The sequence below is a fragment of the Diospyros lotus genome, chromosome 3, assembly GCF_014633365.1.
Source record: "Diospyros lotus cultivar Yz01 chromosome 3, ASM1463336v1, whole genome shotgun sequence".
NCBI classification, from domain to species: Eukaryota; Viridiplantae; Streptophyta; class Magnoliopsida; order Ericales; family Ebenaceae; genus Diospyros; species Diospyros lotus.
In genome coordinates this window covers 35,207,284-35,225,749 of record NC_068340.1, presented here as the reverse complement: position 1 = coordinate 35,225,749, position 18,466 = coordinate 35,207,284, and the positions used below count along the sequence as shown (strand labels likewise).

At 35.1% G+C, this 18,466-nt stretch overlaps 3 protein-coding genes across 4 annotated transcripts; 2 read left to right on the top strand and 1 right to left on the bottom strand.

Annotated features, from left to right (window-relative positions):
- Positions 1-1,534: 1,534 nt before the first annotated feature.
- On the top strand, positions 1,535-3,817 carry LOC127797515 (uncharacterized). Of its 2 annotated transcripts, XR_008022238.1 has the most exons (4): positions 1,535-2,054; positions 2,156-2,451; positions 3,210-3,368; positions 3,504-3,817. XR_008022238.1 is itself a non-coding variant. In XM_052330489.1 (3 exons), exons 1-3 carry the CDS (start codon positions 1,769-1,771, stop codon positions 3,273-3,275), a joined length of 648 nt encoding a protein of 215 aa, XP_052186449.1. In that variant the 5' UTR covers positions 1,536-1,768; the 3' UTR covers positions 3,276-3,817. The 2 variants fall into 2 exon arrangements, 1 of the variants encoding a protein (XP_052186449.1); XM_052330489.1 differs by having other exon boundaries at positions 1,536-2,054; positions 3,210-3,817.
- A 1,788-nt stretch (positions 3,818-5,605) lies between these two features.
- On the top strand, positions 5,606-12,339 carry LOC127797513 (uncharacterized). The gene is made up of 5 exons (XM_052330485.1): positions 5,606-6,212; positions 6,854-6,965; positions 7,901-8,015; positions 10,649-11,674; positions 11,953-12,339. Exons 1-5 carry the CDS (start codon positions 6,101-6,103, stop codon positions 12,211-12,213), a joined length of 1,626 nt encoding a protein of 541 aa, XP_052186445.1. The 5' UTR covers positions 5,606-6,100; the 3' UTR covers positions 12,214-12,339.
- A 188-nt stretch (positions 12,340-12,527) lies between these two features.
- Positions 12,528-16,496, bottom strand: LOC127797514 (clathrin light chain 2-like). Its single transcript, XM_052330488.1, has 3 exons — positions 16,047-16,496; positions 14,342-14,495; positions 12,528-13,080 (listed from the first exon to the last, which is right to left on the bottom strand). The coding sequence occupies exons 1-3, from the start codon at positions 16,451-16,453 to the stop codon at positions 12,730-12,732; spliced, it is 912 nt and encodes a 303-aa protein (XP_052186448.1). The 5' UTR covers positions 16,454-16,496; the 3' UTR covers positions 12,528-12,729.
- Positions 16,497-18,466: the final 1,970 nt, after the last annotated feature.

The window sequence follows — 18,466 nt, the reverse complement described above, 5'->3', positions numbered from 1 at the left end:
AGTGGGGCGATGACAGCTTAAAGTTCCTACATTTTGAAGTTAAGCAAGCAATCGTGCGGGTGTCCTGTCAGACGAGACGATATTTAATTTTAGGATAATTTTGTTAAATAAATCCCACAATTTTTATACAATACTTTTTAACAATACGACCATCATTCTCATTTATCATTATATTATTATGATTTTTTATGTTAAAATTAAGAATTTGTCATTTCTTTTATTTTGTAATCAATACTAACGTGCATATGATCAGTTGGGCCCGTTGGCTGTGTTGGGTTGATTTTTTTTTTTGGCGTAATTTTAATTCTTTATTTTATATATATTATAGGGACATATTACTCAACATCTAAGGCTAAACTTTAATTCTATAATAATAAACTGAACCCAGTTGAGCGGTCAAATCTTCAAACCGCTGCCATTTGCTGTCGTGGTGCTGACAGAGGAAGCAGTGGCAAAGGCTGCTTTAAAGTTTGAACAGGTGTTTGTTTGTTTAGTAGTCCTCTTAAATTTTTAATCATTGTTTTAGGGGAAATTATTCAAATTAAACTCGTTTTTTTGACTGTTTTAAAGTGCGTTCCACATAAAAAATATATATATATAAGTTTGGCAGATATATTAATTATTATTAGTTAAATATGATTAAAGTATATAAAAAATAGATTATGCTTTGATCAATATATATTGCAGAAGAGATTCGCAACGACAAAATGCTTGCATGTGATCACATGATTCTTCTATCCGGTCGGTTCCGCCATGACCGCTACGATCATTAGCACTAACGTTAATTTAATTTGGAAACGCTAAGCGCCACGATCATGGTCCCCAATCCTGTGCTTAGATGCAAGTTTCGGTATCCGCGTTTCACACGCAATAGCACCTCTCTGTCCCCACGCCTTAATCAAGGTTTCTTCTTGTCGTTTAAGAAGTCGATTAGCTGTTTGTTGCAGTTGACGGGGGATCCCATAACTACCATTCCCATAAATCACATACGTACATGCATAGGCAGGTCGCAGAAGAAAAGAGGCCTGATGTGGTTAGAAAGTTGGTTGCACAACAACGGAATATATATATTCTCTGTTTTGGTTTGACACTTGTCGCTTGTTTTGTAAATATTAAAATTTAATTTTGTCTTAAAAATAAATTTCAGGAAAAGTATATATATATATGATAATTACTTTTTAGTGACAAGTACTATGAGATTATGAACTAAAATCCCTTTACGTTTCTTTGATTGAATATTTATATTTATATTAAAAAATATATGAATTAAGACATTCGTGAAAAATACTCTATAAGCATAACTCATTTTTGTAAAAAAAAATAAAAAATGTGAAACTTAGTCACAAAGAATATTGTAATTTTCGTTTGCACTTACGGAGCGAATCTTGGCCCAATTTTTTAAACTAGTATTTAAATAAAATGAAATCACAAAAAAAAATAAAAAAAAATGACGGGGAAATATGGGCATTTGTCATATGGCATCGAGAAGTTGCAGCCGCAGCCGCAGGCAGGCTCGCTATATTTGACCGGTATCTCTTCCTTCCTGGAATTAACAACGTAGAAAGATCAAACAAGTATTTGTCTTCTACAGGTTCAAGGTCAAAACTTCGAACCTCCATCGCCTCCTCTTCCTCCTTCTTCTTCTTCTTCTTCTTCGGCCCTGTGCTCTGCTCTTTCCCGTACCTTCTTCAACGCTAAACCCATCGTCTCTTCTCTTCTTTCTCCATTTCTGCGTCGTGGCATCATCAGAACAAACCAGACAATTATTATGGGTTTCTCCAAGGAATCATGCCGGCCAGTCGCCAGGATCCTTCGGGGATTCAAGATCCTCTTCTTCCTGTTCGCCATGCTCGTCTCCCTCCTCCTCTTCTCCGCCCCGCTCCTCCTCGCAGTCGCCGACGCTCTCCTCCCGTCAGCCCTTTTGTCGGCCTCTCTCCCCCCCAGTTCCCCCCTCTCTCTCCGAACCGTCTCTTGTCACTTCACCAACTACGACTTCCGCTACTCTCTCATCGACATCCCCCTCGTCTCCCTCCTCCGATCAGCTCTTATTCTCTGTAAGTTATTTTCAGTGGTTGCAGGAAAACACGGTTCCGGCCGGCGGTAAATCTATCTTCAGTTTATTGATTAATTTGTTTGGTGCTCTTTTGGATTTTAGGTGTTTATAGTTTCTGCGACGGGCCGAGTCTTTCGAGGGGGCCGTATCTGGGGACGGCGACGGTGTGCTCTGTTTGTTCTTTGCTATTCGTATCGTTGAAAGCGCCGTTTGTTTTTGGGAATTCCGCCGGCGATGTTGCTGTCCACGAAGGAGAAGGAGGAGGCGTTAATCGAGCTATGGAGATGGCTTTGTTCTTGTGCTCGATGGCCTTGGCCGTAGCCCACGTAGTTGTCGCGTATAGAACCAGTTGCCGGGAGAGAAGGAAGCTTCTGGTCTACAAAATTGACATTGAAGCTGTAAGTTCCAAACACACTCTCTCTCTCACTCCCTCGCTCCCCGTAAATTCTCCTAATGACCAGGGGCAACCTTGTAAATTCACTAAAATTTTTAAATATACTCGATTTTCATGCAAATTGTAAGTAATTTAATATTTAATACCCATATATATATCTCGAAGGAGAAAGACTCAAATGCCCCCATCAAACTTGCTTTTAATTATACAATAGGGAAATTATGCTGGTGAAATTTGATATAAATATAAGATTTATTTCTCATTTTTTTAATCAAATTACAAAAACATATTTTTTAAAATAATTTTCAAAATCTAAATACTTTCCCAATTTACCCTTATTAAATTGGGGGTAGATATTATAGGAAAGAATGAAGCATGAAGCATGGAAATTATTCCTGGTTTGAAATGAGAAAATTGGGACCTTCCAAGTTGGCTGGCCTGGCCTGGCCCCTCCCCTCCCCCATAGCTTTCATATTTTGACCTCAACCGTGAAAGTAACTCGCTTGCATCTAATTCGTCTTCTAGATGAAGACAATGTCAACCACCACCCCCTTTCTTTATATATAATAATGCTTTGCCTTTATGAATTAGCTACCCAATTAAACTGCTAAATTCAGATATTATAACACTGACATGACATCCACCTCACCTTATTTCTCGTTGCCCCTAATTACTAATTAAGAAAATAACGAAAACGGACGTACGAGCAATTCAATATTAATTAATTAATTAATTAATGTCACATGGGTGTCACGTGCGCAGGTGTCGGCTTGCAAGAATGGGATCCCCAGATATCAGAAGATTCTCCAACAAGAAAGAGTCAAGTAATTCAGAGACAAATTAAGACCATTCCTTAGCATTGGATTTTCTTGTTTTCCTCATCTTCTTTGGGCTAATCAATCTTCCACAGCCAGTTTTCAGGTAATTTGGCTTTGATTTCCCCAACACATGTCAATTATATATAAATCATTAATTAACGTATATAATTAAAAAAAAAAATTATCCCTAGCTAGGAGGTCTCATGTGTCACGCCATTTGGGTATATGGTTTTTACAGGTTGATTGAGAATGATGAGCTGCTCAAGAAGTTTTACCTACTCATAGCATGCCACTGGGCACGCCATGAGGTATATATATATACAGATGTGTGTAAATATATATATATATCCTATTTAATTAATTGTATGATTACTAGATGGGTGGGTCAGTCAGAGAGTGGGGTTTTTTTCTTGTTTTGGGGAGACGAAGTCGTCCCTAATTATACTGATAAAACCCTCAATTGGGACACATGTATACAACAGATATTAATCTTCATTGTTAACTATCCCTTGAATCAATACAAAGTTATACCGCTTGGTGAGTTAACCCTTCCACCATGTATATATAGTTTTTAATTTTCATGCAACACATATATGAGACATTTTCGCAAGGATTTGTTCCATTACCTATTCTTAATTAATCATAAAATTATGTTAATGAAATTTTAGTTTGGTGGCAAAAGCTCATATCCTAAAAGTTATATGTATGTATGTTTGTTAGATATTGCATTCAAGGTGATTTAATGATCATTTCATCGTGATCATATAATTGATGTTGAAATGTCAATCTTTGATTATAATAAGATTTGGAGAATTTAACAATTATTTTCACCACAAGCAATATAACATTTGTCCGACATTCTTAATTTGAGTATAGGGGGTATGAACTCCATCGAAAATAGTGATCCCACACACCTGACTCGACACAAGTAATATAATAAGATTATTTTTAACAATTATCAAAAATAATTGACGTGCACCAAATAGAGGTTCCCGAATATAATTAATTGTATCTTTTATTAAATTTTGTAATTATATTATTAAATTTTGTGCTTCTTAAATCCATTTGTTAATAACAACAAAAAATCATGTGAAAACTAAATGGTGGTTCTTAGGGTTTGATCCCATGGATTCTAAATATTTTATTTGATATATAGCATTTGAATGTTATTTTTAAAATTATTATTAAATTATGCACCTTATATCTACTCTATTATGAAATTAAATGCTTTATTTTAATATTATGAAATCAGGTTAATAAAATAATTTTTTAAAAATATTTCAACATTTACTTAATAAAATAAATATTAATTATGTAAATAAAATTTGAAGTGACGACCCATAACATCAAATATACAATTAATTTAAAACTAATTTTGCCACTATACCTAAACTTATCTTAATTTAAATATTACTTAGAAATAAATTAAAAAATTAATTTTTAACTATTAAATATATTTTTTTATTTACACACATATATATATGTCACGAGTTACGCATCTAATTTGCAAACAAACATACAAACCTTTTAAGGATACAAAATAATTATATATAGAGGTGAATTTAAAATAACAAGTTAAAATGATCTATTATATAACCATCATTATTATAATATAATAATAAATGGTAGCATTAGAGACGCTTAACCGCTTAAGCTTTAAGTCTTATAAGTTAATAACCTAATAACCTTTTCTCGGGGAAGACAATTTTCATTTCCAATTACACTGTCTTGTTGTTACATCATTAATGTTCTTGTTGTTTAAATTTTATTTTATTAGTGACTATGAGACATCAACTATATATTTTTTTGGACTTGACTTAATGGTTAGAATCTATTCAAATAGAAAGTCATTTAATATTTATTTTAATAATATTTAATAAAATAAAAATATAATTTTAACCTTATAAAAAAATTTTGAGTTGTGATTGAAAAAGTATTGTTAGTAAATAAAATAATAAATAACATAATTATCTTAACATTAATAATTAAAATGAGTAAAAAAAGAAATTCTATCAGGATAAATAATATCTAAATAGATTTATTGATATTTTTTTATTCTTTTTTTTTCTAATGGAATGTCAATTTAAAACCCATGGTCCTGATAGTTTTAGCAATTGAAATTTTTATCAATAGATATTTTATTTTTTTATTTAAATTTAATTTAAATTTTAATTAATCAATTTAATTAACATAGGTTGTACCATAAAAAGTGTCTATACAAAAATCTACTTAAAAAAATTTACAAATTATTTTTAAATTACAAAAGATAAGATAATTATGTCCAAATAACGGAAACCACATAATTTTTTAAGTACAAATTACCCACATTATTGTTATCTCCCGATGATGGCCTCCGAATGAACTGTTGTTAACATTCACTGCCACTACTCCCTCGCCCCCGGCTCTCTCCTCTTCGCCTCTTCATCTCAACAATGCCCTTCTCCGTTAGCTGAAAGCGCAATCTTTCGTAACGCACACGAAAACATAATCTTTCTCTTTCTCACGAGAAGAGATTCGTGGAGGGAATTGAATTGCGGATTCATTTTCTGCGATAATTGCTTTTGAATTTGAATATATTCGAGCTCAATTTCAGATCTGGAGCTGTTAGTTTTGCTTTTGAAGGGAGCTGATGGTGCATTTGGTCTGTCAAAGCTTGTTTCTGGTCCTTTTGGATGAGAAGTTAGGGTTTAAAAGCTGGATATGGTGTGATTTTGCCTGTTTGCGTGGTTGTAGAGTTTAAGGTTTGGTGAGGAATCGAAGTTTTAGGGCGCAGGAACCTTGAATGCAGCCGTCAGTGAATCAAAGGCGACAGCTGGGAGTCTGAGGGTGTCGATAATGATGAAGGATAAGGAAGAGGAGCTCGCATTGTTTCTTGAGATGCGAAAACGCGAGAAGGAAAGGAATACTCTTCTCCTTCAGAACTCGCCAGAGTTTGATTCTCGTGTTGGTATGAACCTGATTGATCTTTGATATGATTTTCCTATCAATTTAGGAGAATTAGGTATAATTGTCTAGTTGGGGCGACCAACTTCCCGGTGATAGTTGCACAAAAATAATTTCGCCAAGCTTGTTAAAGAGTCAATCCACTCCATCCTGATAATTGATAAATCTTTCCAGAGATCTCTATATAATCATAACAACCATAAATTGATAAAAATTATATACACAATTGATAATTGTCATCTTAACAACTACCCCAGACTCCATGTTAGGCAGAGTGGCTGGCTACGTGATTATTACAAAATTAACCTATTATTGATAAAGTCGTGCAACACTATAGTCTAATATTTTCCAGATTTTAGACCTTTTTGGCAACTTCTATGTTTTTTTTGTTGTTTTTATTTTGTTTAATTGTTAATTACATGTGAATCTATTATGGTTTTGTTTTACTTTTTGACAATTTGTTGACCTAGTGCAGTATACAATTAGTGCAAAAGTAACAAAGAATTGCTTCTTTTTTTTTTGGGTGTATTATTCATCATTATGATATTGTAACAAAAAGAACAATAGTATCTATTGAGCTCTTTTTCTTACTTGATTATTCTTTGAAAATTGAGGTTGTTTTCTCACACTTGTTTCTGTTGGCAGCATCAAAACTGTGCACGTCTCCAATGTTTTCTATTACATCATCTGCAGAAGCTCAGAAGACTATTGTTGATGATTTCCTGAATTCTGAGAATGATAAAAATGATTATGACTGGTAATGTGGTATCTCTTTAGTATTTGGAATTATCACTAGTTTGTCACCTTGTCCTATTCCGTTGTTGGTGATAGACATTAATAAAACTTGACCATAGGGGTTTAGTGTAACAGGTAAAATATTGCTGTGATATGGTTCTCTTTTCTTTTCAAGGTTTTTGTTAACATAACAACTGCTAAACAAAAATGACTCTACTTTAACCACTTCATGGTAGATCATAAATCATAATTACGCCATGATGTTTTTGTGTTCCTCAAATTAGCACATTGCAATTGGCATCAATTCTCCATTATGTTTGAAAGCCAATGATTTTCCAACCCAGCGTGCTTCTAGTCATTGGAGTAAAAAAGGGAAGAGAGAGAAAAGAAATAAAATATTTGAAAAAAGAGCAAACAAGTTAACAGACTTAGGAAATGAAGAAAAAAAATTACTCATCTGCTTCTTCCGTGGTCCTTAAGAGGTACAACTGAAACTTGTCCAAGTATTATGCCAGATTGAAGCTTCTAGTGCAACTAAATCAAGACTAACCCTCAAGAAATTAATTGCAAGAGAAATGGTATATGTATATGGGAGGTTACCTAAAATGGACCATGGCTAGTGCATGGATTATTTATAGACAGCTCTCCTAACGCCGATTGTAGACATCTTAATATTTGCCCAATCAACTGTTTTCCAGCTGTCTGTTCACCCTTTGGCAGTTGCACTCTTTGAGGATATGGAATCATGGAGAAAATTGCATGGCGTAATTTTCTTCATATCTTCTTATAGATTTGTGTTTTTGCTAAACCTGTTTAACCACTTGTTGCCCATTACATGGGCTTAAGTTTCTGACTTATTTGATGAATCAGGTTGCTGTGGTTCATTGATATAACAGAGGCAAGACATGTGTCTTTGGAGGCAATAATTCATTTGATTTTCTTTTCTTGTTTTTTCAGGCTTGTAACTCCTCCTAGTACACCAACTTTCCCTTCTTTAGAGATTGAATCAGAAAAGACAGTTACGAGTAGAATTGGATCTCCTAAAGCTCGGCCTACTGCACTAAAATCTAGGGTAAGAGCTATAACTGAAACTGAGCCATAGATTTTTCTGATTGAAAAGTTATTAGATGTCATTAGAATACAACTTGATAGTTGATAGACTCGCGGTTTGTTATTTCTCTCTCATATAGAAAGTAAACTTGTGATTTCAATGTCCAGTGAGAAAAATATAAAATACTGGTTGGTGGTTTTTATGCTGTAAGTTTAACTTAATCTACTGCCTTTATTTTGAGGTTATTGGATGATATTACCATACACAATTAAGTAGTTAGCAAACTTTTTTAATTCATTATTTTTCCAATGAAGTGTAGACTGTTGAGAAAATGAGTAGTAAAACAACTCATCTTTCTAATAGCTTAGGCCCCTTTTGATTTTTTAGTAGAGTTTTCATTTTTAAAATTTTGGAAAAAGAACAAGAAAAATATTTGGTGTGTGTCTTCATTTCCAAAACAAAAACACAATATTCACTCAACACCAAAACAAAAATATGTTTGTTTAGTTTTCATTTCTTTCTTGCCCTTTCTGAGTATTTGTCTACTCCCCTCCCGAGAGCATCTGTTATAGCTTCCCTCCTCCCCTGAGGTTTGGTGACCTAGAGCCCCCCCTCTCCCTCAAGCATCAACGACCAGAGCCTCAGTACTTGGTGCGCCTTTTTTTCTTTCTTCCTCCATCTCTGACTTTTTCTCCATCTTACATTTTCTTTATTTTTTTCCTTCCTCCTTTAGTTCTTCTGTATCAGCCAGAGAAAAACCAGATCTAGTCTAAAGTTTCTAGCTTGAGCCTCCCTTTATCCTCTTTTCCTTCTCTTCCAGTGGTAATGAAGCATCCCCATCAGATATGGACTGAAGATTTTTGTCCTTTAAAGTTTTTTTTTTTTGGTGGACCAACGCACTTAAGATGAATAATATTCAGAAAAAGAAAATATTGCTGCAATTACTGAGCTTCCAGAATTGCTGCAGTTATTTCTGAGTTTTTGTACATGCGCTGTTATAATTTTTATAGGGGCTTGGTTAACTGAATTAGTTTTTTTGTATGTGGATTCTTGCAGATTTGTTATAGGTGCTTGAGAAATAGGAATGGATTGAAAATTGAAATGACAATAAAAAATATTGTTACAATTCTGTAATCTCAACATATACCCATACATTATATTGCATTGAAGTTAATTGATGGTTAAAAATTAAACACTGCATTAAAGTAGGCAAAAGATCCTGTGTTCAAACTTCTCTGTGCATCTTTTAATAAATAACTGCGAGTTTTTGCCCTTTCTTATGAATGAGAGGTTGGTCACATATGACTAGATGTTGGGAAAGTAAATAAGCGGACAATTTAGATGATTTGATAGTTACAATTTACTTAGGCATGATTTAGCATCCAATAAAATAATCATAAAATGAAATTACAGTGGTTTTCTGCAAGCACTTCCATTCTCCCATTAATCAAAAACATAAAATTTCATTTATGTTAGTCCCAAGTGTAGAAGAAGGATAATCAAGGTGCGGATGGTGAATTTTTCAGCAAAATCTTTCACCTGGATTACCAGAATGGTAAAGACATTTGTGTAAATTGAAAATTCTATCTAATTTCTCATATCAACTACACATCATCTCAGTACTAGAAGCGAAGTTGCGATTGTAGATTTTCAAACATTAGGTCTGTCTAACTGGCGAGTGCAAGGGAATGAATCAGGCCAAAAAAAAAAAAAAATTGGAATAAAATTGCACACACAAAAGACAAAATTTACCTGGTTCAGCAAAGAATACTTATATTCACAGCTGCACTAGGTGTTTTTCAATATTTTTTGGAAGATTACAATTACAAGAATTATGTCCATATATTTATAGATGAAAACTAGGGCAAATAGAACTCTTAATTCGAATATAATTCCTAATCTGTCTAGGTTTTGGGGGCTGCTTTGTGTAAGTGTCATAAATTGAATCAGGCTCGACATATGCAACAGAGAGTTTGTAAGCCATCAAATTACTTGTTATGCTCATCTATGTTGTTCAAGTTTTACTAAATGTTTTTGAGTAGTGAAAAGTCAAGAATGTCATATTTTGACAAATGAGCTTTTGTGTTTCTTTTGCAACTGGAGAGTTTGCGAAAGTCAAGAATGTCATATTTTGATCTTTTCCTTTTATGCTTTGACAAATGTGCTTTTTTGTTTCTTTATTATTTTTTCAGCTAAGTTTGCAAATGAGGTTTCTAGCTTTCTTTTTTTATTAGAAATAATGTTCAGGTATGGAGAGGGAGATTTGGGCATGGAAAAACAGTTTGCTTATAGATTGTCTGAATCCCCTCACCACCCAACAAACAAATGCACAGGGATCAAAAAAGAAAGAAAAAAGAATTTATTGCTAATACAAGCCAAATAATTCTTGTCTATTGCTTATAAGAGTGGCGTATGGTTTTTGAAAAGCCCTTCCACCACCGAGAAGCTTTTGAGAGATTAAAATACATGGGAACTATTAAGGAAAAATGCTCCTTCCATATATGTTCAAGTTCATGTGCTTAAAATCCATAGTTAGTTCTCGAAGTGACCAAAATTGCTTCCAATTTAAGTACCTTATTCAAATATATTGAGTTTACACCAGCCTGAAATCAAGAACTCATGTTGTTTTATTATTTATTTAATGTAAACTGCAGCTGGCAAATTGCCAACCTGAGCCTGCTGCCAGGAGCAACTTAGCATCTAGACAGTCATCTTCTTCTCTTGGGTTAAATCCTTCAAGTGCAGCTGTTTGCAGACCATCATCATCAGGGGGTCTGGGATCAAGACCTGCAACACCAATTGGACGCTCCACAATGACTTTGGCATCAAAACCCACAATCAACACTGCGTCTAAGTCTATGACCACGGCATCAAAATCCATGTTGACCACAGTTTCTAAGCCCACCTCAGCCAACATGTCTAAACTGTCGAGGTCTTCTACACCTACATCTCGGACTACGCTGCCTTCAAGTCAGCCCAAAGTTCCTGCAAGATCCTCTCCGTCTTTGTTAAGGACTACTGCTAGACCTTCAACTTCGACAGGTAGATCCACATTACCTGCATCTAAGACCACTTCAAGGACAGCAATACCAACTCATGCAGCAGGCAATCTGTCCGCAGCAACTAATCCAGGAAAGTCTACTTCCTCAGTTACAAAGTCAGGTTCCACAACAGTTACAAATCCAGTGCCACTGCGTGCTAGTTCTCCAACAGTGAGGCCAAGACCATGGAACCCATCAGAGATGCCTGGCTTCTCCCTTGATGCACCACCAAATTTGAGGACTTGTCTTCCTGACAGGCCGCTTTCAGCTGCTAGGGGCAGGCCTGGAAAACCCACTGCCCGTTCTTCTTCTGTTGAGCCTGCTGTTCATGGAAGGGTCAGACGGCAGTCATGTTCTCCCTCACAGAGTCGACCCCCTAATGGGATTATTCGCAGCAGTGGAAGCTCTCTTCCTGCAGTCAATCGTTCATACGCCAAAGCTAAAGACAATGTGAGCCCTGTTTTAGTCGGAACTAAGACAGTGGAAAGAGTAGTAAATATGAGGAAACTGGTGTCACCGAGACAAGATGGCAAACATTCTCCACACAGTAACTTATCTGGGAAATCTTCATCCCCCGACAGCTTGGGCTTTGGAAGAACACTTTCAAAGAAATCTCTAGATATGGCCATAAGGCATATGGTATGCCACGTTGTCCGTTATGAGTTTCTTCTTGTTGCAAAATATCGTCTTCACATCTTCTTATGCCTGTCCCATAAAAAATGTTCAAATTTTTCACGTCAAGCCATCTTACCGTCTCTCTTAACTTTTTAGGCTAGTCAATCTGTGACTAATCTCACTCTTAATCATGTGAACTCCAAATCCTTTATTCTCTACATTCAATTTTGTGTCTATTTTTCATGCGTTTTGTGCCGAAGCAATTTTCTATTGTCTTATTGACTGTACATGCTATTGAGCAGGATGTAAGGCAGCGGGTTCGTGGTAATTTACGGCCGTCGATGACAAACAGACCAGCATCCTCTATGTACAGTGTGAGATCAGCGCCAACACCCAAGAGGACAGTTAGTGTTTCGGACTCCCTTCTTCTTACAAGCAGCGGTAATACCAGTTCTGAAGCGAGTGTCAACAACAACGGCCTGTGTGTAGATGGAAGTGAACTGGAAGACGATGTTAACAGCTATAAAGGCGGCCAATCGTCTGCTACTGTTCAGGATAGGTGACTATTCCTATGATATTAGCTACTTTTCTTGTCCATTAATTGGTAGTTGTAGTTGAATCCCCGTCAGTCATAGGTGAATTTTGAAAATACAATCGGATTATATGAAGCATATAGAGTTATAATGGAAGTTCATCGTGTTCAGTATTGTTGTATTCTAAACTCAAATGCTGAACCACACCTACAAGTTATCAGATTCTGAAAAATGAGGCACCCTAGACTTTGATCAAAATTCTCGTTCTAGTTGCTTTTAACTCAAATTGCGCAATGAAACCCAGGCAAACAGATGATGCCCCCGCCGCATGATTTTAGGTAGTATTAGGAGAAAGCTTGGTACATAAACAAAGCAGAAGTTCCAACGTCAAGACAACCAGAAGAACAGGCATAATAGCTATAAAAGTTGTTACATTGGGTCATCTAATTGGTGGACTCCAAGTAGAAGGCAAGAGACTTAATGCGGTATTATGACAAACACAGTAGAATACAAAATGCTTGTAAAACTAACTGTCTTTATATATGTTCAAGCTACGGCCACCACTTCAACTGAGGTTGCTACAGTTGCAGACTTTGGAGGAGCGTCTGAGGCAGCACCAGCACCAGCACCAGTTTTGGTGGGAGCTGGTGGAGGTGAAAGCTTCAGGTGTGGAGGAGTGTTGTGCTTGAGCTTTATGAGAATATGCCGCATCCTAGCTAGGTCAGTTGGTTTCCCAGGCTTTGGCCCTTGCACGACAAATGATGGCTTCTTCTCCTGCTCTTTTTTCCCTCTCTTCTTTTCTATTGCTGGTACTTCATTAGGAATGAGCTCTGCAATTGTCTTCCAGTAATTCTTGTCTGCCTCAGCATGGAACTTCTCTGAGCTGGCCATGAATATCTGCAGTAAAAAAAACCCCAAGTTAGGAGTATAAGGATGTAATTCCTTCATCGACCAGGTAATAAAACAAATACAAATAGCTCTTTTGAGATGATAATGGAAGAAGCCCCTTATTTCATGCATATCATGCTGCAACAGTTCATATGAAACTGCAATTTGCAATTGCATGCATATGATCATGCACAAACATGGCATCTATGTAGGCGGTACACAACAAACTGCCATATTTGCATCTAGGGGTGTATTAAAGCCACTTGTAACTCATTAGGATGGCAGGCTTTTCTTTTGACAGCCTGGGATGCCAGACTTCCTAGCTTGAGATTGCCACGATTAACACTAGAACGTTACTTCAAAGTTTTCAGCTTTGTTATGCATTTTGTTAGGTCCATCTTTGATCACATTATGCATGTGTACCTGTTGCCAACCGTGCACAAGATATATGGGATTCGGGTGCCTTAATGCAACATTATAGATTCATTTGAGGGTTCACAATTCTAATGAACCAAAAATTGCATCAAATTAAGATGAATTGATGAAGTACGGCATTTAGCGAGTATGAATTACTATTACAGAGCATGGTGATACCCTTCAGGTAAACAACTAGTGTTATAGGTAGCCTTGACAACTTTCTGTTCTGTTATGTCCTGCATAAATAATTTCAAACAAAACATGCTAAAGATACCACTTAAAGCATGGAGTCAAACAAGCACATCAGTTTGTATTGCTTTGCCTCACATATTGTATTTCCAGCAGCCTCTTCCAAACCCACCCACCCCTAGTTGATAGAATAATATACAAAGTTCTTAGCCTTTCTGTTTGCATACGAAGTTACATACCCATCGGTGTCCTAGCAGATGGATTAGTATCACCACACTCTAGACATCTTTTAACCCATATGGGGATGTCCAAGTATCAGGCAGAATAGCCTTTTAAGGCCGCCTTCACCTTTTTGAGAACTGTTCACTCAGCTTCAATTGACTCTAAATGCTTTTAAATATAAAACTTCTCCATAAACCATATGTTTCAACTGCATGGCTATTGAACCAGAATAATATGCAAAGTTCATAAAATGAGGAACTCAAACAGGTATAGGTTATTCATAGATAAGAAGGGAATTTACCACTTTTACAATCATGTCATAGAAACACTTATAATGGTATTATGAAGAAGAAGGTGTATGAGAAATGTTATATAAAGGTCAAGAATAGATATCAGGCCAAGCTAAAAGTATGTGACAAAAATTAAAAATCTCAATTCTCACCTTCTCCTTTTCCCTGTTAGTGGCTTTGTTGATTTCACAGCTGGCTTTTCTTCTCCTGTAGAAGTCCACCTTGTAGTCCTCTGCTTCAGTAATAATTTGGCCCAAGAGTTCTTTCTCTATCTTCTCTTTCTCCTCAAGTCGGATAGCATTTTGCCTGAAAATTTCATGAAGCAACATGAGAACCTGCTAAGAGCATAAAAAATAGTTTTACCTCAGTTCAGGTCTAGTGGTTAAAGCTACACTAGAAGCATAAGGAGTTGAACACTCTTCAGATACACCAAATCAACGGTGTCACTGATCTAAATTTTAATAATGAACTTAAAAATCTTAACTCATGACATGGCTATGTTTGGAACATAAGCAATTAGAAATAATTTGGCATTTCACTCCAAAATCTTCCTATAAGCATCTATATTGACATTGTATAACAATAACACACCAAGCCTTTGTACCATTAGGTGAAGTTCACTACATAGATTCTAATTAACGTATCATCTCTACCTATAACCATATCTTCTCTAAGGCTATTATATTTCATGTCATGCAAGTTCTATCTCACACATCATCTCCACCTTTACGTTCCATCCACTCTCTTCATAATTGAGTCCTTCTCCCATGCTCAAAATATATTAATCACATCTTGCACATTTTATCTTTAGTATGAGCTACTCCAACCATTATTATAGATAACCTCGTTTGTAGTACTATCTTTTGTTATATAGCTGAACATCCATAATAACATTTTCATATTAGTTGCACTTATATTTTGCGCTTGAATAGTACTCAACTGTTCAATATTTTATGACATACAACAAAACTAGTTCCATAGCTTGATAAAACTTATCTTTTAGATTTAAGAGTGTTTCAGAGAGTGAGATGGAAGGAAATGGGTGAAATATGGTTCTTCTCATTTGGGGAAGAGAATAATAGTGGAATGGAATGAAAATTAATGAAAACACTTGCCATCCATTCTAATACAAAGTCCTAAGAATGGATGGAATGGAACTTTTCACGATGAAATTTTTTTCTCTGTCAACAACATTAACCTTAATAATTTCATAAAAGTTTAAATTTCCTTTTAACTTACAAGACTCTTTTATCTTTCTGTTAAGAGAATACTAATTGTTATTTATTGTTTAATATTTTTCATTCCATCCATTTTCACTACTCTCTAAAACAAGGAGAAAATGTTTTACATTATTTTACATTACTTCCCATCCATTACTTTCCCAAACAAAAAGAAAATATTTTACATCTCTATTCCCATCTTTTTCATTTTGCTTCCACGCCATAACAGTCTCTCCCAAACAAAGCCTGAAAGATGTTTCAACTGGACTCCACTCATCTTACCGTAAGCACATATAGAGCATTTCAAGGGAGTGCATTGGTGCCCCCTTTTACCAACATGTATCAATTTCCTTTCTTTCTTTTTTTCAAAAATGCAAAGTTACCACAAGGAAGTTATTTTACTTTTGAAATGCAGGAAGGCCAAATTGCAACATCTGCGCATTTACAATCAAACATATCCAACTCAGGGCAGTTGGAACTTGGAAATCCTCCGGCGGAAGTGAGATACCAGACTAACAAGAATTATCATTCCAGAAAACATCAGTGAAATGAAAAAGGAACCCTATCCTACTAAATTTCAATGATCGACAATAAGAACCATATTGCAAAGCAAGAAAAATTAACAGAAAGGCCTAACCTCCTCCATTCTCCGAGAGCAAAGCCCTCATCGTGCTCCATCTCCCCCGGAGGCGGCAGAATCGGCCCGTCGGACGCCGCATAGGAACCATCGAACTCCTTTCCGTCTCCTTCCGGCGAGAACGAGGAGAATTCCGCCGGATCGGGCGAGAATCCACCCGTGGAGATGTAGATCGGCGGCGGAGACGGAGTGTCGGGGATCGGCTGGGAAGTGAAAAGCGGTGACTCGTTAACGGCCGAGTCCTTGACGGACTCAGAGTCAGCGAAGTTCGAGAAGGAATCAAAGCGCTGGGAAGACAGACGAAGGTCGTATCCAAGGAACCCGTCGTCGTCGAATGGCCGAGTCGAAGCGGCGGCCAGTGATTCGTGATCGAGTTGGTCGGACGAGTCCGTCAACGAAGACGCCATAAAATCTCGCCCAATCTTTCTCCGGACTAAATATCTTCGGCGACTGACCCCAAGCCGGTTAATATATAGGCCACGATTCAAGCCGGTCGGCTTGGGCCATTTTTAAAAAAATGGGTAAATTTCTCCAGCATTCCCCAAGTTTGGCGAAATTGTATCGAGTATTTTTATATTCTTAAAATAATATAATTTTTCTTTTAACTTTAATATAATACAAAACCTATCTATTTTGATCCTATTTTTAAATCATTCTTTTTTATTTTTTTTTCTCTTTCCTTAACACTCTCTCTCTCTTGCACTTAATAGTTTGTCATCGATAATTAATTTATTTCAACAAAATCCCATTATTATCTTACAAACAACATTAGAGTTTTAAATTATCGTAATAATATAAAAATTCACCACAATGAAAAAAGTTTCCTAAACCATTAAGATGGGTTTAACATCGGGTAATTTGACTATAAGGACAATAATGACAAATAAATCAATTGGAATTGGACGGGATGACAATATTTAATGATAAAAATAAATATTTAATTCATATTTTTTTGATTAAAAAAAATTATTTATTATATTAACTAACAAAATCTCTCTTTTACACTTTGACAAACTAAAAAAACCTTAAAACAATCGATAAAATTTTCTCACAACAAATGGCGATTTAGCAAATTAGGTCAAACATTCCTATTAGCCATGACGGGGACTTTTAAATTTGTAATCGATGAGAGTTCTTACAAATTCTATTTTAGTAAAGATAATAATGGTCGGCAACTTTACTACCCATTGTTTATAATTATTTATTTTTTATTTTTTGTAATTATACTGTAGAGACCTTACGATATAAAAGAAATATATTTTTGGAATTTAAAAAATATTAACTACTGTTAGTTAAGGACAGAGGGAAAAGTGAATGGTGATAAAAGTCAAGGGAGATTTATGTTAGTTTTTAAAAAATAAAGATACTTGGTGCAATTTTACCAAAATTGAAGGGTAGATGGTGAAATTTACCTCTAAAGAATTCCTAATTTACTTGGGTAAAAATTTTACGTGGTACCCCCATAATTTGGTGAAGGGAACCCAATTCCTATATTTTTAGAAATATCATCTATTTTCTTTGATATTACATACTGTAACACTAAATCTTCAACTGTCAAATAACGATCATTAATTTTTTTTAAAATCCCAATTCTCTCTTTAGACACTATAATAATTAGATAAAAATAAAAAACTAATAATGACAAACATTGGCCACCACTATGGTGACAAGTTCTTTCAAAGATAAAAGACATTTTTTTTAAACAAAGATACAAAAAATAAATATCGATAATGATATATATATATATATATATATAGATTAAAGTCGTTATGGAACAAGAAAAGAGAGAGAAAAATAAAATATAGAGAAAAAAATAATCAACATGAAAAAGATAAGGAATAGAATACAAAATAGCAAAAATATGAAAGAAAAAGCTGAAGTTGGTTTAAAAATAAGGGTAAAATAATTAATTGAAAGTGATTTGTTAACAATAAAGGAAGTGGACACTATTTCTGAAAACACATAGGCGGGGGGTGGTGTCTTTTTCACCAAATGCTAAAGGATGTCAAAGCATGTATGTAAATGTAATGGTCAACTAATTAGTATATGATTTGATTGGAACCAAATATCCTTATCCTTTATATATTCTTTACACATTATATTATACTCATAATTTTTTTTTACTTTTATTCATCTCACAACTAGTTTTGATTTGATCATTTTAGAACTTTATCAATCGAGATAAAATTTATTATAATTATAAATATTACAAGACGTTAATTTTTTATTTTTAGCCTATCATTTATTGTTGATGTTCCTTTACATCCGCACAAATTACTGATCATATATACCTAACAAAAAGAAAAAAAATCATTGTTCATATGCCATTTTTTTCAGAGCTATTAGCACCAAAAAGTTAAAAGTTTTTATATTTTTAGAATTTTATTCAATGGTTTTAATTTGGTAAAAAGAGCTCAATT

Excerpts from the sequence above, each read along its gene's own strand:
- LOC127797515 (XM_052330489.1), top strand. The coding sequence starts at position 1,769 with ATGGGTTTCTCCAAGGAATCATGCCGGCCAGTCGCCAGGATCCTTCGG. Across the intron at positions 2,055-2,155 it reads CCGATCAGCTCTTATTCTCT|GTGTTTATAGTTTCTGCGAC; the intron begins GTAAGTTATTTT and ends TTTGGATTTTAG. Across the intron at positions 2,452-3,209 it reads ACAAAATTGACATTGAAGCT|GTGTCGGCTTGCAAGAATGG; the intron begins GTAAGTTCCAAA and ends TCACGTGCGCAG.
- LOC127797513 (XM_052330485.1), top strand. The coding sequence starts at position 6,101 with ATGATGAAGGATAAGGAAGAGGAGCTCGCATTGTTTCTTGAGATGCGA. Across the intron at positions 6,213-6,853 it reads AGAGTTTGATTCTCGTGTTG|CATCAAAACTGTGCACGTCT; the intron begins GTATGAACCTGA and ends TTCTGTTGGCAG. Across the intron at positions 11,675-11,952 it reads ATATGGCCATAAGGCATATG|GATGTAAGGCAGCGGGTTCG; the intron begins GTATGCCACGTT and ends GCTATTGAGCAG.
- LOC127797514 (XM_052330488.1), bottom strand. The coding sequence starts at position 16,453 with ATGGCGTCTTCGTTGACGGACTCGTCCGACCAACTCGATCACGAATCA. Across the intron at positions 14,496-16,046 it reads GCTCTCGGAGAATGGAGGAG|GCAAAATGCTATCCGACTTG; the intron begins GTTAGGCCTTTC and ends TGAAATTTTCAG. Across the intron at positions 13,081-14,341 it reads CTAACAGGGAAAAGGAGAAG|ATATTCATGGCCAGCTCAGA; the intron begins GTGAGAATTGAG and ends TTTTTACTGCAG.